This window comes from Oryctolagus cuniculus, chromosome 5 (assembly GCF_051225735.1).
Source record: "Oryctolagus cuniculus isolate XC-2025 breed Fujian yellow rabbit chromosome 5, ASM5122573v1, whole genome shotgun sequence".
Taxonomy (NCBI): domain Eukaryota; kingdom Metazoa; phylum Chordata; class Mammalia; order Lagomorpha; family Leporidae; genus Oryctolagus; species Oryctolagus cuniculus.
In genome coordinates, this window is record NC_142871.1 from 102,340,776 (window position 1) to 102,366,464 (window position 25,689).

The following is a 25,689-nucleotide window of genomic DNA, read 5'->3' on the forward strand; positions in this document are numbered from 1 at the left end:
GATAATATAGGAAAAATAAGTTATGAGGTTGTGATACTATTATTCCAGATACTTGAGAAACATTATAGGAATGTTTTTAGTGATTTAAGAAATGTATTTCTACCATGCATGATAACTAATCTATTGTCTGCTAGGTTTAAAAGGTATAACTTTTACTAATGGTTTCCCCCCAAGGTATTAAACTAATACTAAGAAATTGTATAACCATAGAAAATACTTTATTTGAGAGGCATAGTTACAGGAAGAGAGAGAGTAAGTGAGCTAGAACTCACTCCCTTAATGCCTGCAACTGCTGGAGCTGGGGTGATCTGAAGCCAGGAGGCAGGAGCCTCCTCAGGGTTTTCCACATGGGTGCAGGTACCCAAGCACTTGGGACATCTTCCGCCGGTTTCCTAGGAGTGTTTGCAGGGAGCTGAATTGGAAGTGGAGCAGCCAGGACTTGAACTGGTGCCCATATGGGATGCTGGAGTTGCAGGTGATGGCTTTAACTGCTATGCCACACAAATATTTTTTTTAGAATTTATCTATTTGAAAGGCAGGGTGGGGTGACAAAGAGATAGATGATATATACTTAGGAATCTTCCGTTAACTTGTTCACTCCCTAAATGTCAGCAATGACTGGAGCCGCACCAGGATAAAGCTAGGAACCTGGGTTTCCTAGGTTGATGGCAGGCACCCAACACTTGAACTGTCACTGCTGCTTCTCTGGGCCAGAATTAACACAACTCTAGAGTCAGGAACCTGGACTTGAAAGCAGCTACTTCGATACATCCCAATGGGAGGTTTAACTGTTCGACCAAACGCCTACCCATAGAGGGATTATTTAAAATGGTGGAAAAATTAGAAGTTAATGCTTCAGTATAGCTTACATCCTGGATAGGAAAGTTAGACACAATGAATAATTAGATAAACGTATTCCTGGTGGTCATAAATGCTATAGGGGTGGGGGAATGAAGCTAGAAATTGGAGTGCCTGGAGACAGGGCCTCATTGAGAAGAAGAAAACATCTTAGTAAAAGCCTGAAGGAGTTGAGGGAATTTGTGGGTATCTGAGGGAGGAGGATTCCAGTGAGAGGGAACATTGATGAAAAGGGATTAATGTGGGTGTTGTCTGCTGTTTGAAGACTTCTGGGAAATCAGTGTGGCTGGAATGAGACTGAGAGAAGTAGACAATGAGGATAGAGATGGTGTGGGGAAATTGTACTAATGCTTTGGCTTTCTTTTAAAGTTCATTTATCACTATTAGACATCTAAGTAAAGATGCCGAGTAGAGAGCTATATGCTCTGGAGTCCAAGTGATGGTCCCAGCTGAGACTAGAATTCTGGAGGTTATCAATGCATTTCTGGTATGTAAGGACATGAAATCACCAAGAGATGAGTGTAATAGAAAAGTGCTAGTACTGAGTTCTGAAATAACCAACACATACGGGTTGCTGAGGTGAGAAAGTCTATCCAAAGAGAGGAAGTGGGTCAGGGGCTGGGATGCAGGAGAGGGCCAGAAAGTCAAGGGCACGCAGCATTTCAAAGAACATGGTCTCAGGAACAGATTCAAATACTGTGGAAAGATCAAATAAGATGAGGACAAAGAGCTGCCCATTGGATTTAAAAACCAATGAAGGTGACCTTGAGAAAAGACCCATGGGCATTTGGAGATTCAAAACTCAGTGGTAAAAGGTTTGAGAGAAAAAGGGGAGGAGAAGAATTGGAAACAATGAATACAGACCACTCTTAAGTTTTGCATAAAGGGGAACATAAAATAGCCGGGGAGCTGAAGGTTAATGTGAGGGAGAGGATTTTTTTTAAGGTCTTATTTATTTGAGGGGTAGAGTTAGAGGTCTTCCATATGCTGGTTCACTCTCCAAACGGCCACAATGGCCAGACCTGGGCTGATGCAGAGCCAGGAGCTTCTTCTGGGTCTCCTATGCAGGCGCAGGGGCCCAATCAATTGGGCCATCTTCTACTGCTATCCCAGGCCATAGCAGAGAGCTGGATCAGAAAAAGAGCAGCTGAGACATGAACCAGTGCTCAAATGGGATGCAGGCATCACAAGTGGTGGCTTAGCCTACTCTGCCACAGTGTGGACCCCAAGGATTTTTTTTTTAGTTGGCAGATAAGGCAGGAGGACTCGCTGTGGCTCAGAGGAAAACACTTCTTGGTGCTTTATCACAGTGGCCTCCTCTGCCTTAGAGGTCAGCCATATGTGCCCAAATGAATCTCCTTGAAATGCCCTTCAGAGTCTAAACTTTCCCCATCTCTTCCCATTGCAGAAAAATATTTGATGACAATCCAGTAATATCCCCTAAACAACATTCAACTTCCTTGGCTTAGGAATCCAAGGAGGAAAAAAAAAATGTGATGCCTGCTTTTGTTCCTGTGAGTCTGGTCTCTTCTCTGCATACCTCTTCCATTCTTGCTTTTTAATTTAAAGACTTATTAATTATTTGAAAGTCAAACTGCAGTGAGAGAAGGGGAGACAGATCTTCCACCTACTGGTTCACTACCCAGATGGCCACAATAGCCAGCACTGGGCCAGGCTGGAGTCAGGAGCTTCATCTGGATCTCCCACCTGGGTGGCAGGGACCTAAGTACTTGAGCCATCTTCTCCTGCTGTTCCCCGGTCATGGGAAAGGAGCTGGATTGGAAGTGGAGCATCCAGGACACAAAGATTGTGCCCAAATGGGATTCAGGTATTGCAGGTGACAGTTTTTATTTGCTACATCACATCACATCACCAGCTCCCTCATTCTTGTGTCTTACTGTCATCATCCGCAGTCCAAAACCCTAATCTTTATGCTCCCCTTCTCTGCCTATGGAAATATATTGTTCTTCAGGGCCCCACTCACCTCTTAAGTGTGATACAATTCCTTCACTGATGACTTTGCACAAAAATGTTTGTCATATCAACTGTGATAATATTGTCAAAAGTATATTTTTGTCTTACCATCTTGCTGTACGTGCTAGGCATTTTTGTGTCTTCCATAGGATCTACAACATGACTGTGTTATCTGAAGGCATGTTGAATAAGATGTGATTACATCTCAGATCTGCTAACCCTAGGTCCTTTGCACCATTCTGCCTCAGGCTTTGGTATGACCCAGAGGAGTACTTCCTACTCATGTTTATCTATTTCTAGCATTCTGTACCTGAATACCTTGTCCACACAGATAATTTGCTGATATTGAGGCAGCTCTGAGCCTACCTGTTCAGTAACCAGGAAGCATCATTTGGAGGAGGTCTTGCCTGATGGTAGAAACCAACATTTTGTCAAAAACTGAAAGGAAGAGATCTGAGCAAGTAGTTCTTTACATCTTTGTTGCTACTGAGTAAGATAATAACCTAATGACACATCTGTCCTGTTTAAAAAAGATAACCTTTGGAGAGCTGGGTTTTAGGTGTTTTATATTCATACAATTAATCATAATTCAGTTAGCAAAAATCAAGGCATGTGCCATTGCCCTTGATATTGAGCCAAGTTCCATAGCTTGTTACCAAGTTTCTCTTGGTTGTCTGGTTAGTTTTTTAGTTCTAATGGAGGGCTTAAATACTTCACTACTTGCATTCTTCTCAATTCTTAAAAATTGTTGATCTTTCTTGAAAACTTAGCAAAATAAATGAAAATCAATACCCCTATTAAAAGTGTATGGAGGAGGCTGGTGTTATGGTGTATTGTGTAAAAATACTGCCTGCGACATGGGCATCCCATATGGGTGTGGGTTTGTTTCCCGACAGCTCCACTTCCAGTCCAGCTTTCTGCTGATGTGCCTGGGAAAGCAGTAGAGCATGGCCCAAATACTTGGGCCCCAGCACTCCCATGGGAGACCCAGATGATGCCCCTGGCTTTGACCTGACCCAGCCCTGGCTGTTGTAGTCATTTGGGAAGTGAACCAGCCAGTGGACATTCTGTTTCTGTCTCTCCCTTTCTCTAACTCTGCCTTTCAAATCTTTTTTTTTTTAAACAAACAGATTTAAACTCAATTACTTGCTTAAATATGTAATTCAAGAGTGTAATTATACTGTAGTATTCAATAGAAAAAAATTGGATAATGACAAATCTGGGCAGATGGGAGGCATCTTACATCACTTAGTTTTCCTTGAGAAAATAGAGAAGTATTTAAGTCAAGAAGACTGGAGTTTTGCTAGTGCATTTTGTATTTTGCTTAGTATATTAAACTGATTTTTCTATTTGTATTTTCAGTTCTTACAAATGAGAAACTTCTGTAGGGAAGGGATATCCTTGGTTTAATTAGGATGTTTCTTTAGTCCTGCTTTATACTGGGAGTTCAGAAGTTTTAACTGGGGTAGGTGTTTTTGCTCAGTGGGTTAGTGGGTTGGTCACTGCTTGGGACAACTGCCTTCCATATCAGAATGCCTGGGACAGAGTCGCACCTCAGCCTGTAATCCAGCTTCTACTAATGTGCACCCTGGGAGGCAGCACATGGTGGACCAAGTAGGTGGCCCCCTGCCACCCACATGGGAGACCAGGATGGAGCTCCTGGTTCCTAGTTTTAGCCTGGCTCAGCTTTGGATATTTTGGATATTTGGGAGTGAACCTGCAGATGGAAGCTCATTTGCTTGCTCACTAGCACTCTCTCTCTCTCTGCCTTTTAAATAGATAATTAAGTTTAAAAATATTGACTGAAGGACTAAATTAAAATTGTTGCCTCATCTTTTGTCAATGAATATTCAAAGAGAAGCATGATTCTAGGTCTAAAAATGAGAAACATGTGGAAATCAGAATTTTAGATATATAATGAAAGTGACTTTTACCAAGGCACTCTGCCAATATTCCTTCAAAATAATTAGCAGGCAAATTGGATTTCATATTGCATGCCAAAAATGGTTGCTGTATAGATGATTATTAGTGCGTAGGTGGTGTTTATGTGGATGCACAGATGTGTTCAGAAACCCTTGATCTATGTGGCCCTGTGAACAACCCAGCCTGTATTCACAGCTGAATTACATTTCATTGCTCCATTATCCTGTGCCACAACTGCAGCTCTCCTTTTTGAACAGGTGTACCAATTTATCCAGAGAAAATTATCTTTTTGAGAAAACAGCTTAATGAATTATTTAACATTTGCAATCAGTAACCTCAATGAACTTTTTAAACAGAGGATATAGATTTCCTGGTTAGCCATGAAATTAAAATTTCACGAGGTGATTAAGGTATGAATTATTTTTGAAAATGAAGAGCTCAGAGATACAATGCCTTTCTAGTTTGAGTTACCAATCACAAAGGACTTAGTGAATAAAATTATGCGAGTGATTTTTTTTGTTTTGAGAAATGGGGAAGAGGAGAGAGATCATTTTTTTCATCTGGCAAAGTTCTTAACCAGTCACTGAATGAATAGAACTATGATTCTCTTTCCTGTGTGATACTTTGTTATACACATGAAAATAACTGCATATAGGCATAACTGTCAATTTTTAGAGGAATGCTAGTAATTTTCCTTCTGGATGTATTTCTATAACAAGCAGAAAAATGAGGAAAGGTCTGAATTCTTATGAAAGTTTCTGAGTTTAATGTGGATGTCTTCTAATAGATGTTGGAAATCTAAATCTTTCTTCTTTTTTATTCATCTTAAATACGAACACTATCACCAAATGTCTTGGTTACCTGTTTAGAAAACAAGGTTCATTGTGGAGACAGTAGTTATTCTTCAGGGAGACTGAATGGGGGTAGTAGTAAAAAACCCTTGATTTAATGTCAAGGAAGTTTGGACTGCCAGCTCCATCATTTTCTAGCTATGTGAACTGTGGCAAATAAACTAATCTCTCTGTCCCACTTTACCCATCTGGAAACTGCCTCAAATGCCAGGTATTTAATAGGAAGGAAAAGTTCATTCCATTCTAGCTTTCTTTTTCCTTTTCAGATTTTAACTGTAGTTTAGAACAAAACACAAACAAGATTCCTCTCAAGTAAAGAAGGTCACTTGATTTCCTTAACTCCAAGGTATCTGTAGTTGGGGAATAGTTCTTCTGCAGAGAGTTAGTATATTGCTGTTAAATAAGTCACACCATGGATGCACAGATGGGCAGAATTCTCGTGTAATTTACAGATAAGTTTCCACCTAAAATGAATCTTGATTTAGCTGCTCACTTTTCTTTTACCCCATTTAACTCATTAACCCAGATGGTCACATTATCAGTAGAAAAGGGATGGTAGGGTTGAGACAAGAATCATAGAGCATGAAGAAAACTTCAGGACAGTCAGAATCCTGTGGCGAGGGGTGCCTCTGCAGGGATATGAAAGCGTAACACTTTCATTACCTCTTTATAAAGTGGAAAGCTTCCTTTTACTTATCTTTCTCTTCCTTTATGGGTAGAAGGGAAGGACTTCACCTTTCACTGCCTCTAATTTTAGTCTTCCATCTGATCATTTCAACTTTGGGTATTTCTGCTGCAGTGGAAGAAATATATCTAACTTCATTCTAGGTCCAGCAGGTCTAGCATCCATTTGGCAGGTGTAGTGGAATGGAAATCACTATTGGATGAAAGAAAAGAGATAATGTTTGGACATGGGCCTTGGACAGTAACCAGGCATTGGCATGATGCCACTAGAGCTACTGACCAAGAGCAGGGATCCAATTTGAAATGCCTAGCAAGAAACCTCCCCACTTAAGAGGGGCCAGCATGACAGATGGCTGCAGGCTTCCTGTGGGATATGACTTTTTTTTTCCTTGTCACCTGAGGCTCTTTTCAGATTGAGACTTGGCAATGACTCCTTTTCTCTGTTTCTTTCCTGTTACCCTCCTCTTCCTTCCTTAACACTTGCTTAACATGTTAGAAGTTGTCAGGGCACTTTAGATTTAAAGTGTCTAGAAATTTGTATTTCTTCAACCAATGAGTAAGATTATGCAAAATCAATATATTTTAATAATTTTCTTCAAAATCTTAGATCTCTTTTTCACTCCCTTCACTTTCAGACTTCATCATTTTTTTCTTGAATTCTTTTTTTCCCTTTCTTTAAACAAATTTAAGGTATACAAATTTCATGTATGTCCTATAAATGGATTCAAGAACACAGTGATGCTTTCCACCCTACCCCCTCTCCTCCCTACACTCCCACCCTTCTTCCTCGTCCCTCTCCTGTTCCCATTCTTAACTTTTACAAAGGTCTCTTTTCAGTTAACTTTATACTTAAAAGATTAATCCTACACTAAGTAAAGAGTTCAACAAAAAGTGTGAAGAAAAAACACTGTTCCTCAACAGTCAGAACAAGTGCTATAAACAAACATTGAATCTCAAAATCTCAATTTCACTCCTATAGATTACCTTTTAGGTACTCTATTAGTTACCACAGGTCAGGGGAAACATATGGTATCTTTTTGAGACTGGCTTATCTCACTAAGTATAATGGTTTACAATTGCATCCATGTTGTTATCTGCAATCACTTTATGGAGTATGTCTTATATACAAATTTTCCTCCAGACCTGGATTTTCTTTTTTTTTAAAGTACTTATTTACTTATTTGAAAAGCAGAGATACGGGGTGGGAGGAAGAGGAAGAGGAAGAGGGAGATGGAGAGGGAGTGGGGGAAGGAGATACCTTCTATTCACTGCTTTGCTTTTCAAACCACTGCAATGGCTGGGGCTGGGTTAGGCTGAAGCCAGAAGCTTCATCCAGTTCTCCCATGTGGGTGCAGAGTCCCAAGGACTTGAGCCATGCTAGCTGCGTTCCCAGGTATATTAGCAGGGAGCTGGAACAGCCAAGACTGGAACTGGCACCCATGTGGAACACCAGCATTGCAGACAGAGGCTCAACCTTCTGTGCTGCAGAGATGGCACTTGGATTTTCTTTCTTTCTTGTCCTCCTGTCACCTCTTTGCTATCTCTGTCTCCACGTTCCTGTCTAAAATCTGAGAGCATGTATTTCTTGTGAAGTACAATAGGCCTGAGTTCCAATCCAGACTGACATGTCCTGGCTCGTGACTTACACAGTTCCTTTTGCTCTCCCAACCTCATTTTACTAGACTCTACCTCTTGAGTTTGTGATGGGAACAGAAATAAGCTAGTGATCTGATTCCTGGCGAGGGTCATGCTGGAGTAAATTGGAGATCAAGACAAATACATTCCATGATTGGAGAAACTTGGGAAGGCCTTCCAGTCTTAGAGCATTTGTATTCAAGGAGAACAAGAGTGGTAGTCCTGCTGAGTTTAACACATTTAAGTTAGGGTCCCGACACTTAATGATGAGACTACACTTGCACACATCTCTCTCTTAAAAAACGTGCTCTGTCTTCCAAAGCAATATTAATCGGCGGCTGCTTTTTTCCAGTTTGAACTTCAGTGGATGCTGATTCATTGTGACCCCCTGCGGCCCAGGAGAGAAACTTGCCATGAGCTGCCAGTGAGAATAACGGTGAGACTCTTGCCCACCTGCTAAAGCAGTTTCACCCCCGCTCACCAATCCCGCCCTCGCCTCCCCCCCTTACTTTCTTTAAAGAGTCTGTGCATGGACCAAACAACTACAAGTCTTGCTCAAAGCAGGGGTGGCTGTGTCAAAGCCCCCTGTAGTGTCTGGTGCTCCCAAACACTGCATGTTCACTGTCCAGAGGTGACAGGCCACCTGGGAGGCTCCGAGGTCAGCCACAGGCTGAGCTGGTGGCCTGCAGGGAGAGAGCCGCACACTCAGGTCTGGCTGTGTAGCCGCAGGGAAAGGGTTAAGGGGACTGTTGTCATTCTATCCGTCCTTGCTGCCCTGCTAGCTCTCCTCCAATCCCCAGGACCCTCTCCAGGGCCATTCATAAAGGGCTGGAACACACTGCCCCAGCATCTTTACAACCGCTACTCCTGGGGACGCATTATTTTCCGGGGGCAAAGCGCCACGGATGCGAGTGGCGGTCCGGGCTCGCAGGTTGCAGAGCCAGGTGGGGCAATAGCAGAGGGCTGCGAGCATGGCCTGGACGGCTCGCGGCCACGGGGCCCTCGGGCTGCAGCTGCTGCTCTCAGGGCTCTGCTTGTGCGCAGCGCAAGTAAGTTGTGTGCGAGGGTACAGGTGGGTGCCTTCTCACTCTATCCCCATCTTTTCTTCTCCAGCCCAGCCAGACCACTGAAGAGGTAAGCTAGGGGCGAGAAATGTTTGCATTTTTCAAGCGCACAACAGGAAAGTTGGGGGTGCTGTGATGGGGTTGCCTTGCTGGAGGCGTGGAGTGTCCCCAGGGCCCTTGCCCCCGGGCTCCCTTCTGCCTTGAGCGGCACCTGTGGTGAGCGCCCTCTGAGTCTAGTCGGGGGCCCCAGGTGACCTCTGGGTCCGGGAGAGAGCACCTTCACCTCCCTTCTCCCTCTTCCCGACCATCGCCTGCCAGGAGCCTCAACACTGTAGGGTCAGGCACCGAAGGTGAGCAGGTTTTAAGTTTTTGGTCTCCATTTCTCCTCCACCTCTTCGGGCCCCATTCTGGTAGTGATCAGGAGCAGGCCTTGCTTGGAGCAGATGGGGATTCAGCAAGCGCCCTTTCTCGCGCCTCCAGCCCCAGGTCCTGCTAGCGTGCAATGGCTCCGGAGTGGACGCAAGCGACCCTAGGTCCCATCGCCAGTACAACAGCTCCTCTAAGGCTCTGGCGTCTTTCCCCCTCCCGCGCCGGAGAGCCCCAGACGGGGGCAGACAAGCCCAACCCAGGTTTGAGGTTTCTCTACAAAGACCCTATTGTAAACCTGTCTGGTCACTGGAGTTCAGAAAAACACAGTTCTCCTTGATGAAAGAGGCTTTCTTCTTTAAAATTCAGAAGCAGGGGGAGAAATTTGCCCAAGCAATCCGTTCATCCTGTGTCAGATGCCAGGGTTCCCCCTCCCAGTGCCATCAAAACGGAGCTGTTTGCCAGCAATAAAAGGGGTCATACCTTAGGGTCAGTCTGAAATCTGGAGGCATTTGGAAGCCAGGCGAAGAGACCTTCTTTTGAGAAAGCGGCCCTGCAGGTACAATGGAAAGGAGATCAGCCTCTCTCTCTGGGTTTCACAAAGAGAGAGTGACAATGTCCTGCTGTCATCTGTCTGGCCTGGGGCTTCTCTTGGCAACTCTGTTCTAGCCCAGACCCCGACCTGCACTTACTGATTACATGGAAGTAGCTAACGGAATCCCTTCCAGGCCCACCCTCCTCTACAGCGCCCCCTCGGGTGGACGCACTGAGTGAGTCTAGGCGAGAACTCCACCGTTTACCTCCTTGGGAATGAGACAGAGACCGCACCGGCTTTGGCGTTTGAAACTCATTTATTTTATCCTATCTTTTAACTATTGGGTTTTAAAAACTCGACCTCCACAGAGAGGGGCTCCATCCCCGTGCTCCACTAACCCGTGTACTGTTTTTGACAGCGAGGTCCCCCAGGTGAGCAGGGGCCTCCTGGGCCTCCGGGGCCCCCTGGAGTTCCTGGCATCGATGGCATCGACGTAAGTTCCTGTTTCCAGGCCCTGGGTTCTGCATCCCAGCCCTTTCCAGCCCTTTGCCAGGAGGCTTCCTTGAGTCTTTAGAGGGTCAGGTGCCCTCCATTCTCCCGCACCCCTGCACGGGTTGGGGTGGCGTTGGATCCCAGGAGCCAGGGGATTTTCCAAGAGGGGAGGTAGTCGTGTTCCCGTTTTTCCCAATCCCAATCTGCCTTTCACCCCCTGTTGCACGTGTGGGGTTGTTCCAGTTTCTCCCCCTCACCACTGCCTTCTCTTCTCCCCTTCCAGGGTGACAGAGGTCCCAAGGGTCCCCCGGGCCCCCCGGTGAGTAGATTGGCACAGTCATGCCCCACTTCTTTCCTTTGCAGCCACCCGTGTCCTAAGGGTCTCAACTTTGCACCTTTTCCTCTCCTTGCTCAGGGTCCAGTTGGAGAACCAGGAAAGCCAGGAGCTCCAGGCAAGCCCGGCACGCCTGGTGCCGATGTGAGTAGGTGGGGAGGGCTGTGAAGAGCTGGCTGGCAGTGGGTGTGTGGGGTGTGGGGTGTGGGGTGTGTGTGTGAGAGAGAGAGAGAGAGAGAGATACCAAGCGACTGACTGACCTTGGCTGGGGAGTGTAGCTAGAGATGGAGACAGAAGCAGAGAGATAGTGACAGAGAGAGACAGAGACACAACAGCAGTACCAGCAGAGAGACAGAGACAGTGACAGAGCAAGCCAAGTACTCTGGCCCTGCCCTGAACTTGGCCTTGTGCCACTGTCTGGTCATGGAGCTAGCTGCTTCTGCAGAGGGGCGTGGGAAGGTGGAGGTGCCTCTTAGCTTCCATGGGATGGGGTGGGGTGGGGAAAGAGCATGCAGTGCTACCTTTCCTTGGAAACAGTGGGGAACTGGCTGCTGCCTTAACAGTGAGCGCCCTGCTGGCTCAGCCTGGATGTGGGCACAGCCTGCGGCTGTGGCTCCTAGCAGATGGTCTTCATCCTTGCCTGAACCTGAATGCAGACATAGGGACAGAGCCCTCCTAAATCCTGTGGAATATGAAAAAGAAAGATGTGCTTGGGGTATGTGTGTTGATGGGGGAGAGGTCTTGGAATGAATAGGGGTATGTAGGGATGGTGCAGGGACACCAGAATGCTCACCACACATCAAAGAGGAAATGCAAAATTAGCTTAGCAAAGTGGTTTTCTGGTTGGCATCCCTGATAGCGTTGAGCTGACCAGGATTGCTTGAACCCTAGGATTGGGACTTAGCAACCCTTCCATCTTAAAGTCCCTAGTTTGAACTTGGTCTGTATGTCAAATAGCAGTTCATTTAGCACCAGGGGACTGATACTTGGATAGTACAAACTGAAAACCAAAGTAATATTTGGATAATACAAATTGAAATGATACCTGTTGGCTAGCAACCTCTTCTTTGGAGCATCATGTCACACTGTCCTAAAAATATCTAAATAGAATAGCCTAGTACAAGTTGAATTTATTTCTATATTCTTTGGAAACTTCAGCCAGCCTTTGTTTTGGATGAAAAGAAAATTTCTGATTAAATTAAACATTTTTCTTTTTTCTGTTTGCCAATTGAAGCATAAACCCGCCTCTGAAGTTTGCTTTGGTATTGAACAGCAATATAATTGCAGAGAGATACTTTTTCTGTCTCTCAGATTAATAGTGTTTTTGTAGTTTGCCTAACAAATTCTTCTTTATACCATAATGTCATAAGGACAGTCCCTGGTTTTGCTCTGTAATTTCCCCACCTTGACAGAAATTTTGGGTAAACAAAGTACTTTGGAATATTTAGAAGTAAATCGTAAAAAACATTTTCAAGTAATTTTTTTCTTTGTCTATATTTGCAGTTGTTTAGTACAAAAACAAGCCAGGTTTCAAATATTACAAGTTGTGGAAGAGTAAGGCTTCGTAGATCATTCAACTTTGACACCAGAATGTTCTCGAGGGAAAATGGATGATGAGGGCTTGTGTCAGCCTCTAGGGTCAAAGAAGGAAAGCAAAAAAGAGAGGGAAGGAGAAAACAAGGACTCATGCATGTGCCAATATTTTAGACATTTCTTAGCTCTAAAGGAAAAAATATTTGCATTTGTGTAGAGCTTTTCATTCAAACACTGTCACGTTATTTCCTTTAACCCTAAAATAATGTGGAAAGTAAGTTGTCTAATATTTTCCATGGATAAGGGAAGCGAATAACTACGAGGACAAATGGTTTCTTCAGGGATGCAGAGTTATTTAGTGATTAAGATGACAAATCCATAATTTTTAAAATTTTAAATTTTTTTATACGCCTCAGGCTTGCCTTATACAGATGCAACATGATTTTTTTTAAAAAATATTTTTCTTTTAAAGATTTATTTATTTGAATGCAGCATTGAAGAGAAGGAGACATAGAGAGGTACTTCCTATCTGTTGACTTACTCCCTAAATGGCCATAATAGCCCAGGCTGGGCCGGGCCAAAGCCATGAGCTTCATCCTGGGTGCAGGGTCCAACAAGCACTTGTGCCATCCTCGCTCCCTTCCTAGGCTACCAACAGGGAGCTGGATCAGAAGTGGAGAAGCTGGGGTGCGAACTGGCACCTGTATGGGATGCCAGTGTCACAGGCAGTGGCCCAACCTGCTGTACCACAATGCTGGCCCCAGTAAGGTTCTTAATGAAGAACTGGGGGAGAATAGAGAGGAAAAGTGACGGTGGATTATTACTACCTAAGTTCCCAACCAAGAATGATATGAAGAATTAAATGGTTAATAAATTAATTTATAGTTAATATTTTATTATTTATAAAATTGCTGTATTTTATGTCATCAAACTTTTGGAGAGACTTTGGAATTGGAGTTTTGTTACTCCACTCTTAGGTTGATTTGACATTAAAAAAAAAAAAAAAACTTTCACCGTAAATTGAGAATGAACAGCTTTGAGAATAATGAAGCATAATGACTAGATCAGGGTTTTCTGTCTCTGGCCACTGGGGAGCTAAGTCAATAGGAAAACTTCTACAGTCCTTTCTTGGCAATGAATCTGAGTGTGGTGATAGGAACTTAAACCTTTGTCTTTACTTCTTGGTTTTATTTTAAAGCTAAATTTTTTATAATATTAACAAAATGGTTTAATTGAATGATACTCTCAAAGGAACAGTTTGAAGTTTCTTTTCCTGTGTTGAGTGGCTGGGTTAGCAGAACAGGTGAAAAAGTCATAGCAGCTGTGCTTGTCGACTCTTAGCTGCTGAACTGTTGGAATGCTGGCAGGAAATCGCCACTGAGGACGGATATTATCTGCCAAACAGTGGCATGAAGTTCACAGCCAGCTTCAGTATCACCCAGGATAGAACTTTGCATAAACGTTCATATGAAGGCAATTGTTTATACCACTAGTACTATTTTCTTCTAAGGCTTAGAGTTTTATTACGAATTGGGTTTTGAAAATTGTATAGATGTGATGTGTGTATATATATATATATATCTAGATATATATATATCTAGAGAGACTCATATATATTCCAAGTATCTCCTTTTTTTTTCTTGAAGATCGATTTATTTATTTGAAAGTCAGAGTTACACAGAGAAGGAGAGGCAGAGAGAGAGAGAGAAAAAAAAGAGAGAAAGAGAGAGAGACCACAGAGACAAGTCTTCCATCCTCTGGTTCACTTCCCAATTGGCCACAATGGCTAGAACTGTGCCGATCCGAAGCCAGGAGCTTCTTCCAGGTCTCCCGCGCAGGTGCAGGGGCCCAAGGACTTGGGCGATCTTCTACTGCTTTCCCAGGCCATAGCAGAGAGCTAGATTGGAAGTGGAGCAGCCGGGTTTCAAACCGGTGCCCATGTGGGATGCCAACTCTGCAGGTGGTGGCTTAACCTGCTACACAACAGCACTGGCCCCAGTATTTGCTTTCTTAGGTTGAATTTAATTCTTCTTTTCCCATATGAACATATGAAAATCAAGAAGTCAGACCTTGGTTAGAATCCTGCACCCAAAGGCCAGCTGTGTTATTATCAATAATATCAAGAGATACCTTTTTATTTTAATTTTTTAAAAATATTTTAGTTATAAGGCAGAGTTACAAAGTAAGAGAGGCAGAGAGAAAGAGATCTTCCATTCACTAGTTGACTCCCCAAATGGCTGCAATGGTCAGGGCTGGGCCAGGCTGAAGCCGGCAGCCTGGAGCTTCTTTTGGTTCTCCCTTATGGGTGCAGGGGGTGCAAGCAGTTGAGCCATCTTCCACTGCTTTCCCAGGTGCATTAGCTGGGAGCTGGATCTGAAGTAGGGAAGCTGGGTCTCAAACTGGCGCCTGTCTGGGATGATGGCATAGTAGGCAGAGGCTTAACCTGCTACACTACAGCACTGGCCCCTAGAGACATTCTTGTAGGTCATATTTGTTGTGACATGCTCAAAGAGCTTGTGGAACAGTATCTTATTCTTTCTTACAGTGTCCACTTGAAATAGGCAGAGGTGAATTAGGGTTAAGTATGGGAATTATAGTTAAACCATGACACTTTTTACAGGCAAGATATTACATGCACGATATCCTTTAAATGTATACAATTATGAACCCCAGAAGCTGTTTTATGAGTTGGATAGTGTGTCAAGAAATTATTCTGAAAGGTCAATTAAGGTACAAATGGTGAGGCATTAAAAGAAAGGTGAAAAGGCCAAGAAGTACAGTGCTGAGGTTAATATCGAATTGTTTTTTGTTTTGTAATACCCTTTTTGAATGGGGAACAGCATCTAGAACACTGCGTAGTTAAGCCACTTGCCTATGACTGCCCATTTACTAAGTGGCAGAGTCCGTAGTTGAGCCAAAAATAAAGAAAATGTGGAGTGATAGGTGTAATGTCCTTCCACCTAAAAGGCTAAGCTGAATAATTTGATACTCACGTGTTGAGTGTGTCTAAGATGCTAGGGGCCATGTGCAAGAACTCAGGGAGCTTACATTTTCCTATATAGCTATTTCACACTAGACTTTGTTGTAATACCTGACACCAGAATCCATGTTCAATTTTATGCAAAGAATTTCCCTGCGAGAGATGGAATTTATCTTTATCTTATGGCAGATACTTAAAAAAAGTGTCTCAAACAGGATGTGCAGCCGTTTACTGGGTTCTGCCTTACGGTATTGCAGCTGAAATTTGAGCATATATAGCAGATAGTATTCTCAAATCTTGCCAGTTATTCCAGGTACAAGATTGAAGAAGGTGAGATGGTCATGTGCATGAAAATTGACCAGGATTGGTTTTAGAGGGTATATGTGTTAAGTGGGAGTTAGGGATCCATTAGTTAAATATGCAATGAGTTTTGTAAAATTTATGTGCTATTTGTGCTTCCGGTGGTACTCAACAGCTAATCATGCTGGGGCTTGCTGTCGTCCTGCAGTTGGTCTAGGGCAACTGGAAATTCAAACAGACTGTCAAAAGTTCTTTTACGTGTGCTTAATGTTTTTCTTTAAGATTTATTTATTTGAAAGTCAGAGTTATAGAGAAGGAGAGGCACAGAGAGAGAGAGAGAGGTCTTCCATCCAGCAATTCACTCCCCAAATGACTGCAACGGCCGGAGCCATGCTGATCCGAAGCCAGGAGATTCTCTGGGTCTCCCACATGGGTACAGGGGCCCAAGGACTTGAGCCACCTTCCACTGCTTTCCCAGGCCATAGCAGAGAGCTGGATTGGAAATGGAGCAGCTGAGACTCAAACCAGCACCCATGTGGGATGCTGGCACCGCAGGCAGTGGCTTTACCTGCTATGCTGCAGTGCTGGCCCCAGCTTAATGCTTTTTTATTTTGGTAATTTTCCAGTGATTTAACATTTTTGAAATTTTTTTCTACTTCCTTTGATTGATTCTATAGAATCAAGCAAAGGAAGACCTTTCTCTCTGTCTCTCTCTCTCACTGTCCACTCTGCCTGTCAAAAAAAAAAAAAAAAGACTTCCACATTCTCAACAGATTATTCCCTTAATTAGTATTCACATCTTTTAAGAAATGTTGATAATTTTTATCAGATATTTATGCATACATGTGCATATATGTATATGCACAGACATAAACATAAACATTTATATTTGGGAAGATATAATTGCAAGATTATATTGAGAATGACGAGATTTGAAAGTGTCAGCAAATTTTTAAAATGAAAGTTCATGTTCGACTGTGGAAGTTCAGGTGTACATGTATGTAATATTGTCATGTATTAATATCTATATTGAGGATGATAACAAAATAAGTACTAGAAGAAACACAGGGGATGTTTAAAAGATTTATTTAGTAACTGCTTTAGTGTTAGGTATGATAATTTTAAATGCATTTCATAATTGGCTTAAATTGTTCATAACAAGAGGACACACATGAACATATAGACTTAAATATAAACATTTTTGCTAAGGAAGATAATGTAAAAACATGCATGCCTTCAAATATCTGAACTTTAAGAGTTGATATTGTTCCATAAGCAATTTGCATTGCTAGAAGATGACTAGAGGGCTTTTAGTGGTTATAAGGCAGTAATGAGATTATTTGTGTTTCATTCCTATCAAGGAAACATTATATTAATGATTAAGACATGATTGTATGTAGTTGGAGAGACACCTGGTATTTTTATTTCATAGTAAAATAAAGGAGGTACATAAACTTATGTAAATGGCAGAGTCAAGACTCACCAGACTTGACTGTCAGAACGCTATATTTGTTATATTGCATTTTTTCAAAGCAGTGACATTAAAACACCACAGTAAGCCATGCATTTAGTGGGCAGTTAGTAATACAAAATTTAGCAACAGAAAACAACTAGCAAGCAAATCTCATGCTAAACATTAGCTTCGAGTAAGACATAAGCATCCAGCAGTTAATAAATGAGATGAAAATTTTTCACCTAGTGGTTTGCCTAAAGATATTACTTCTAATATCACTATCTTTCTTTCTTAGGGTTTAACAGGACCTGATGGATCTCCTGGCTCTGTTGGACCAAGGGGACAAAAAGTAAGTTAGCTAACAGTATTAGCTGCTGATATTAATCAAATGCTGAAGTATAATTTTACTGTATTTGCAAATCAGCTGAGAAATTATTATACAGAAGCTGAAATACACTTGTTCAGGTAAAACTGTTTGAAAACACCAGGATAGAGTGGTTTAATGATCTCAGTGTTTGCATAGTTTGCATACTTGCATATTCATGCTACCAAAAGCCCAGTACGATAAAGCTATGTTTGTTTTTAGGGAGAACCTGGTGTGCCTGGATCTCGTGGATTTCCAGTAAGTAGTTGCGTAGCAAAAGAATTGAAAGTATCCTAATATTTTAGGTAGAATTCTGCCGTTGTGAAATTTTTAAAATGCAGTTCTCTGCATACCATACATGCCAAAGAGTTTGATTTATTTGGTATGGTAAACATTCCTGCTGTGAATAGAAAAATTTTAGAGAAACTTGAATGTTCAGTATAGAATACATGTCTACTTGCAGGTGTATTTGTCAGTAGGCAACTCTTCCTTTACCTCATTGATAGAAAACATATCTTGTACACAACAGCAGATCTAAGTATTCAATGTGTAACCCTTTCATCATATCATTTTCTTCACAGCTGGTTTTATCTTGAAATATCAACTAATCAGATATTATCACCTGCCTGATTCCCTGCTAATCTTTTATATTGCACAATCCAGCAGATTTATGTCTCCTGTATGTATGAGGACTATATTCTCATCAGCCCTTTCTATTTTGTTCTTCAATCTTGTTTTTTTTTTTTTTTTTTTTTTTTTTTTTTTTTTTTTTTTTTTTTTTAAGATTTATGTATTTGAAAAGCCGAGTTTACTGGGGAGGGTGAGGGAAGAATCTTCCATTTGTTGGTTTACTCCCCAAATGGTTGCAACCAGAGATAGGCTGATCTGAGGGTGGGAGCCAGGAGATTCATCAAGTACTTGGGCCATCTTCTGCTTTGCCAGGCACATTATAAAGGAGCTGATCAGAAGTGGAGTAGCTGGGACTAGAACCAGTGCCCGAAGGGGATCCTGACATCACAGGCAGTGGCTTTACGTGCTATGCCACAGTGCTGGCCCCATCTTTGGTTCTGTTTTGATCTTTTCTTAATCTGTATTTTTCTTCCTTTTTCCCCATTTCTACTATTTTCTTTGCTATAATTCAGCATCTGTCAACTTTTCCATTATAAACCCATTTTCAGAAGTGAATATTGGAGCTGGCGCTGTGGCGTAGCAGGTAAAGCTGCCGCCTGCAGTGCTGGTATCCCATATTTACGCCAGTTCAAGTTCCAGCTACTCAACTTCCAATCCAGCTCTGTGCTGTGGCCTGAGAAAGCAGTAGAATTTGGCCTGAGTCCTTGGGCCCCTCCAGTGGTGTGGGAAACATAGAAGCTCCTGGCTCCTGGCTTCAGATTGGCACAGCTCTGTCCGTTGTGGCCGTCTGGGGAGTGAACCAGTGGATGGAGACCTCTCTTTTTGCCTCTGCTTTCTGCCTCTCTGTAACTCTGCCTTTCAAATAAATAAATCTTAAAGTGAACAGACTTTGTCCCATGTTTTTTGAACTCGGATCTCAAAATCTTAGAAAGATTTCTTTTTAAATATTTAGGGACATTGGTCAAACATCTAGGTCTCTCATAATGAAGTAACTAATTGATTACTTTGGAATTTCCAAAGTAATCTTTCCTAAATTGATTTGTTATTAAAATGTTCAAATAGGAGAAATTTTTTCCAAAAATGCTTGTAAAAAGTCTCACTTATTATTAAAACATACTGCCTGTGTGAAGCTGTTGCTTGTTTGACTGCCTAAATAACTAGAAATAATAGTATAATTATGGGAGAATATGCATTGATTTTATTTGGGGTGCTTTATATAGGATTATTTTAGGAAAGCACGTCTGGAGTAAAAAGCTAACATAAATATGGCATCACAGGCAGCTGTGAACACAAGCTATCCAAGACTAAGCAGGAGAGAAAAGATGAAATCCCCAGGGGAAAAATTGAAGTTAGAAAGTAAAAAAGAATATGGAATTTCAGAAATATAAGTTTCAACAAGCATATTGGTTAGTTTATTATATGCTAGGCCCTGAGTTAGGAATTGGAGGAAGGTGAATAAGATACATTTCAAACCTTGATCGTATCGCTTTAGCACACTAAATTACATACAAAGTGTGAAGAGGGAGGTGGGAAGACTAGCTTTAAAACTGAATTCCGTGTATTCAATTAGAATCGCATTTTGGGTTACTTCAGGAGTGACACTATTTCATTGACAATGCCTCCTAGACTTAGTATCAGGAAACATAGGAAATTCTATTGTAAACTGTATAACTATATTGCCTTTGATAAAGATTTCATATGAAATACTTTATAAAATCTTGAAGTGGTCCAAATGTGATACACCTTTTTGTGAGCACCTTTTTGTAAGTTCTCCTGAGGACAGGCATGGATAGATTCTTTACTTTTGTTTTTATTAAAAGAGAAGTATTGGAACAATTATTTCTGGTTAACTCAGAGAGCGAAGAAATGTTTGAAGAGCTGAAACAAGTTTCTCCTTGCTTTAGAAACCCTCGTGTTTGCGTTTCTTTAGAATGAACATCATATGTTTGTTTATTGATAGTTTATGGCATGTGACTTATACCATAAAACCATAAACATTTTCATTTTAATCTTTTAGGGCCGTGGTATTCCTGGACCCCCTGTAAGTATGGCCTGTTTCACAAATCTTGACGATACTCCAAGCTAACACCTGCTCCAGTGGTGTTTCTCGTGCCTCTGCCTACCTGATCTTAGGTGGCTACCAATGCCAATGCTGCTATTCTGCTAAACGAAAGATTTTTTAATTTAGGAAACTTCTATCTCACTCCAAGTAATTAAAGTTAGGTCAAATGAGTTATTGTCTCATTGGGGAAAAAAAGCTAGCAGAGAAACAAATTTCTAAGTCTGGTAATTGATCATATTTGGCATTATTGATGTTATAAAATTATCCATAATTACAATATTGTTTTGGTTTACTGACTTCAGGGTCCTCCTGGGACAGCAGGACTCCCTGGAGAGCTTGGCCGAGTAGGACCCATTGTGAGTACCTCAGTGCATTTTAATAGACATTTGCTGATTTCATAGATGGTTTTATTAGGGAATAAAAATTATGCTATATGTTTCTCCCTAAAAATCCAAAAATGGTAGATGAAGTTCATTTCATAATATTGATGTGGACACTTTTGTAGACTGATTCTTTGAATTTATTTTTTTCTCTGAAGTTTTCGGCTCAACTTCTCTATCTAGCTTCCAGATTCCACATAATGGAATGCCACCTGTACTTAACAGACTGTGAACCAGGACTGGGGTCTAGTGGCTTTTGTATTGGACTCTGTACATGAAATTTTTAAAAAAATGAATAGCTTAGAATTATTACCATGTATATTTATGTTAACAGCATTAAATTATAATCAAACCAACAGCACTTGGACATTAAAGGGCTGAACTTCATAGAACAAATAGCTGATAAAAAGTGCATGTGTTGGTAATTCAGGAAATATTTTAAAAAGGTTGAAGGAGTGATGTTATATTAAGGCAGATATCTGTAAACTCATTAAGGGAAAGAACCACGTGTTAGTTCTTCTCCACATGTGCTTACTGTTTCCAAATTTATTAACTGAACAAATGAATGTATTTGAAATAATTATAATTTTAATCAACAATAAGATGCTTTTGATTTCTGTTGGAATAACCTTAAGGAAAACATCTCAAGAGTAACCACTGAATGTTAAGACTAATTGGAACCCATTTGCACCTGAATGGCTTATTTGAATTTAGCCATCTTGAATTTTCTGTACCATTGCAAGTGAGTGCATGACAGGCCAAGTGATAGACGTGGGTGAACAGCATCAGCCAGGGGGTGGGCATTGCCGAGACAAGCCTTCCATTTCACAGCCTCAGCCACTGAAGCCTGCTTCCTCTCATTAGCTGGCTGGCACTGGCAGTATTGACAGCTCTGGTTTCTCTGTAAATTAACTAGAAAAAAATGTTTCCAGCTTGTTTCCCAAGTAGATAAGCGATCCTCCTAACCTTAAGAACTGGGTTTGTTTCTTTCCCTGTCTCCTTCAGTAAGATTGGAACACCTTTATGATTCTGGTTTTATAGAACTAATTAGATTATGGGCCACCCATCGATTCGGATGGCAAGTCTATGCGTGGCTGGACCCTGTAGGGGTTTCTGGTAATATCATTCTCTGATGCCTTGCCAGTTTTTTTGTGCTGTATTTGACACATGTATAACCACTGTGCCACCATTTTCATATAACTTAGGGAGACCCTGGGAGAAGAGGACCACCTGGCCCCCCTGGACCCCCAGGGCCCACTGTAAGTTATTAGCAGCTTGAAATTTTCTTTGCATTTGAGAGGGAGGACTGAAGACATCTAAGAACCAAAAATGGAAGTGTTTGTTAATTGAGTCATTGTTCCAAACTTCCAAAATGGCTACCAGTGCTTTCACTCACTCCAAGCATAGTTCTCTTTAGGCCAAGAAGTGGAGGAATCACAGTAATCTAAAAGGTGGCTTTCTCAGTACAAGTCTTACTCTTTACATTTGAAGTGCTTTGAACTTGTGATTTCCCAAATGCACAAAGCTTTGATACATAAAAGGACAATTTTCAAATGATCTATTTTTTTACAAAGATTTTCACAGTAAGAAATTGAAGAAATAGAAGTTTAGGTAGGAAAGAATTTGTGTTTTTAATTTGTGATTTAGAGCACTCTTTATTTCCTCTTCTGCCTCATTTCATTTCCCTTCAATTTCCTGAAAGAAATAATCTATTGCTGTTTAGGGTTCTCTGGAATGTTCCTTTAGGATTATGCCCATGAGTGAAGTTTTTAGAATATTAGTATATTATATCCTACTATTTGTTTCTTATATTTTATTAAACCAACATACTTCTTATGTTTTTGTCCAACAAACATTCTCTTATTAGTAACTTTGAATTAATTTAATTATATTCTTTAAAATTTCATTTATTCTAGGGAGCAATCGGCTTTCATGATGGAGATCCACTGGTAAGACGCTTTCCTTGGAATAAAATGTAGCTTTAATTCAAAGGCCATGGAGTCCTCAGCTGAGTTTTCTTTAAAATTCTCTCCGGGATCTACTGGCCTTCTATGTTTTCCTTTAACTCAGATGGCTGAGCCATCTGTAGCACTGGCGCACTGGTGGTTTGTGTGTACCCAAACTCTGACAGGTTTTCATTATGGAAGTATTTTTGTTTTTCTGTAATTTTTTTTCACTTGATGACTAAGGCATACTTTTCACCAGAACACTTTGATTTTAGAAGCCAGAAACAAATAAGTCCTCCTAAACCTTGTCTTATATGCAGATTAATAGCTGGATGATGGTGATAAAAGGGCACTAGATGCAATGCTAGCCCATTTGACAAGGGGATGTAAACCTTAGGGTAGAGCTGTTCCTGTGTATGTGGGGGAAGCAAATGGGGTCGTGATATGAAAGATTGTACACATTTTATTTCTTTAATAAATTAGATCTGAAATAAGTATGGCACAATAGTAAATATTTATTAAATCCGGATGGTGGATACAGGAGGTTATTTGTTACATTTTCTATATGTTTTTGTATATAGAAATATTTCTGAGCTATAAATGAAATGATAGGAAAGAAATGGTTATTTCATGGTTATTATTGCATTGAATTTCTGTTGCTGAAGCCACTAAAAAATAAAAGAAACCACATACTTTGTCACTGTGTGGGGCTCTAGCTTATACTCTGTCTTTTCTCCCCTCTCTCTGGCAGTGTCCCAATTCCTGTCCACCAGGTCGCTCAGGATATCCAGGCCTACCAGGCATGAGGGTAAGAGAATAATTTCTCTGTTTGCTTTTCAAGATATTATCCAAAGACGAAATGGAGCCTTTATTTTAAGCACTAGTCTTTCTGGTGTGTAGACCCCTCTTGGATGAATTAGTCAAATCCATTTGCTTATCCTCTGGTGCTCCAACTGATATACAGGTGACTAATTATATGATGCCTCTGCCAGGCAGAAAAGATGTGCCCATAAGATACACCAGATTGAGAGACTCCAGAACCCCAAAGCAAGTTTCATAAGTTACTCTCCTATGGCAGAAGATGGTGGTGCAACTGACAGACTGGGCACACTGTATATTTGAAACTGTTTTAGCTTTTTACAAAATTGGAAAAATGGTGCAAAACAGACAAGGAGAGAAACTTTCCCAAAGGGTTTTTACTCACTCATCACAATTACTTTCACATTTTTCCATGAAAATTAAAAAGTAGACACTAAATGTTGGGACCAAGGGTTTCTTCTTTGTAGTTTCTGAGTCTGAACTCATTTTGAGATCTTTGATACTAATGGAGTTTGCTAGGGTCCAAAGGGTCCTAAGGCACTGGTTTTCCCTGAGGTTTTCTCCAAGTGAGTTCCCTCTACTGTGAAAGTTTGGGCCTGTTGATATCTTATTTTGCAAAAAAACCTTCCGACAGGTGGAAGTTTTGACAAACTTAACTTTACGTAGTTTGCCTCAAGAACAGTGGCCTGACAAGAAAAGACAGGCATCTTGATTTTTCACGCTGTGCAGCTTTTATTGCCTTCCCTTTGCAGGTAAGATTGCATTCAGGAAGGGGCACATCTGGGAAGTCTCCTTCTTATACCGCCCCTTCCCCTCTCCAGAGACAGGGGTGGTAATAGAGAAAGCTAAAGTTTTTCAGAGAAGCCTCCAGAGAGCTGGCCAGTTGAAGTGGATCAGGGTTGTCACTTCCAAAAAGTTATCAATGCTGAGGATTTAATGCTCTTAGCCCAAATGCAAGAAGAAGATGGTGAAACAGGATCTAGGGAACAACAGGAACTATCAATGAGTCATGTTGCTGAACTAGATAAAGGAATGCATGTTATTCTAGAATAGTGTTTTTCTGTTAACAGAAACATTATATACCTCAGTCATGTAATACACATGATCTGTTCGGGCCATTTAAAGCATTATTTTTATTTGTCAGATCATCTTTTCTTGGTAGTACATTGACACAGATTTAGGGAAGAAGGATCACCCTGTGAACTTCTTGTTTTCTGTGCCAAGTGTGATAAAATTCTATTTATATATTTACATATGTATTTATTTTTTATTTTTTAGGGCCATAAAGGGGCAAAGGGAGAAATTGGTGAACCAGGAAGACAAGGACACAAGGTAAGGAAAATGAACACAGTATTTAGTGGACAGAATTGGTGAGGAGGTACTGATTACTTTCATTATTAGAAAGTATAACAAAGTATGATATTTTATCTTTATTTTCCAATTAGTGATAAGTTCTCAGTAGATGCATCAATATTCTATAAATAAGACCAAGTGTCTGGTAATAACAAAATAACAATAGATAGAATTAAAAAGGAGAAAATGTTCCACAGCAGACTCAGAGAATGACAAATGCCCTAAACAGCACTCTGATCTCAGAATCAGCCCTTAAGGCATTTGGATCTGGCTGAAAAGCCTATGAGAGCATTTCAGGCATGGAAAGCCAAGACACTGTGGCAAAAAATGATCTACACAAAGGATCTCTGTAAGTGAGACCCCAGTGGTAATAAGGGGCCATCAAAGAATGATGTACTTTTCTCTGAAGGGATGAGAGAACTTCCACTTTGCTTATGGCCCTGTCTAAATACCAACAGAATTTGTGGACTCAAAAGGCTTCCATAGCTTAGGCAGATCATGTCAAGAGCCTTGGGTGATCACTGACATCATAAATAAGAGTGTCAATTGTTAAATCAACAACATGAATCACTATGAACTTACTCCCCATTTAGGACCTCTGTCCTTAATGAGTTGTACTATGAGAATTAACTGTAAAACTTGTTTTCAAACAGTACTTTATACTGTGTGTGTGTGTGTGCGCGCACAGGTGTAAATTGTGGAAATCTTGGAGTTGGTCTTCTGTATATAAAGTTAATTAAAAAATGAATGTTAATGAAGAATAGGGTGGGAGAGGGAGTAGGAGGTGGGATGGGAGTGGGGGTGGTAGGGTGGATATGGGGGGAAGAATCACTATATTCCTAAAGCTGTACCTATGAAAATTGTATTCATTAAATAAAAGCTTTCTTAAAAAAAGAATAGTATTCTAAAGTTATTCAGTTACAAAAAGCAAGGCATCATACATTTCAATATTTTACTGTGTTGACTGCCTTGCCTTTTACTTTCCTTCTCAAATCAATCACACTCACTTTTTTCCCTTAATGTTTACAATAGGCAAACATTGTTTGACTCCAGAAAACATAATTTTGTTATTTATAAAATTTTATATCAAGTGTTTTTGAGACAAGCAAATAAAGAAGCTGGTATTTTGGCTTGTAGCTTCTCAGCTCAAGTT

At 41.1% G+C, this 25,689-nt stretch overlaps 1 protein-coding gene across 3 annotated transcripts in view; it reads left to right on the forward strand.

Annotated features, from left to right (window-relative positions):
- Positions 1 to 25,689, forward strand: part of COL9A1 (collagen type IX alpha 1 chain) — a 102,337-nt gene that overhangs the window by 16,599 nt on the left and 60,049 nt on the right. Inside the window, exons 6-18 of one of the 3 annotated variants that reach the window (XM_008263089.5) lie at positions 8,278 to 8,361; positions 9,039 to 9,059; positions 10,309 to 10,383; positions 10,666 to 10,701; positions 10,798 to 10,860; positions 17,278 to 17,331; positions 17,569 to 17,604; positions 19,994 to 20,017; positions 20,341 to 20,394; positions 21,624 to 21,677; positions 22,335 to 22,367; positions 23,116 to 23,172; positions 24,462 to 24,515. In XM_008263089.5, the coding sequence (XP_008261311.2) occupies positions 8,278 to 8,361; positions 9,039 to 9,059; positions 10,309 to 10,383; positions 10,666 to 10,701; positions 10,798 to 10,860; positions 17,278 to 17,331; positions 17,569 to 17,604; positions 19,994 to 20,017; positions 20,341 to 20,394; positions 21,624 to 21,677; positions 22,335 to 22,367; positions 23,116 to 23,172; positions 24,462 to 24,515 (645 nt within the window). Of the gene's footprint in view, positions 1 to 8,277; positions 8,362 to 8,770; positions 8,975 to 9,038; positions 9,060 to 10,308; positions 10,384 to 10,665; positions 10,702 to 10,797; positions 10,861 to 17,277; positions 17,332 to 17,568; positions 17,605 to 19,993; positions 20,018 to 20,340; positions 20,395 to 21,623; positions 21,678 to 22,334; positions 22,368 to 23,115; positions 23,173 to 24,461; positions 24,516 to 25,689 lie in introns of those variants that run through there. The other 2 variants (XM_089333032.1, XM_089333034.1) reach the window with 2 other exon arrangements.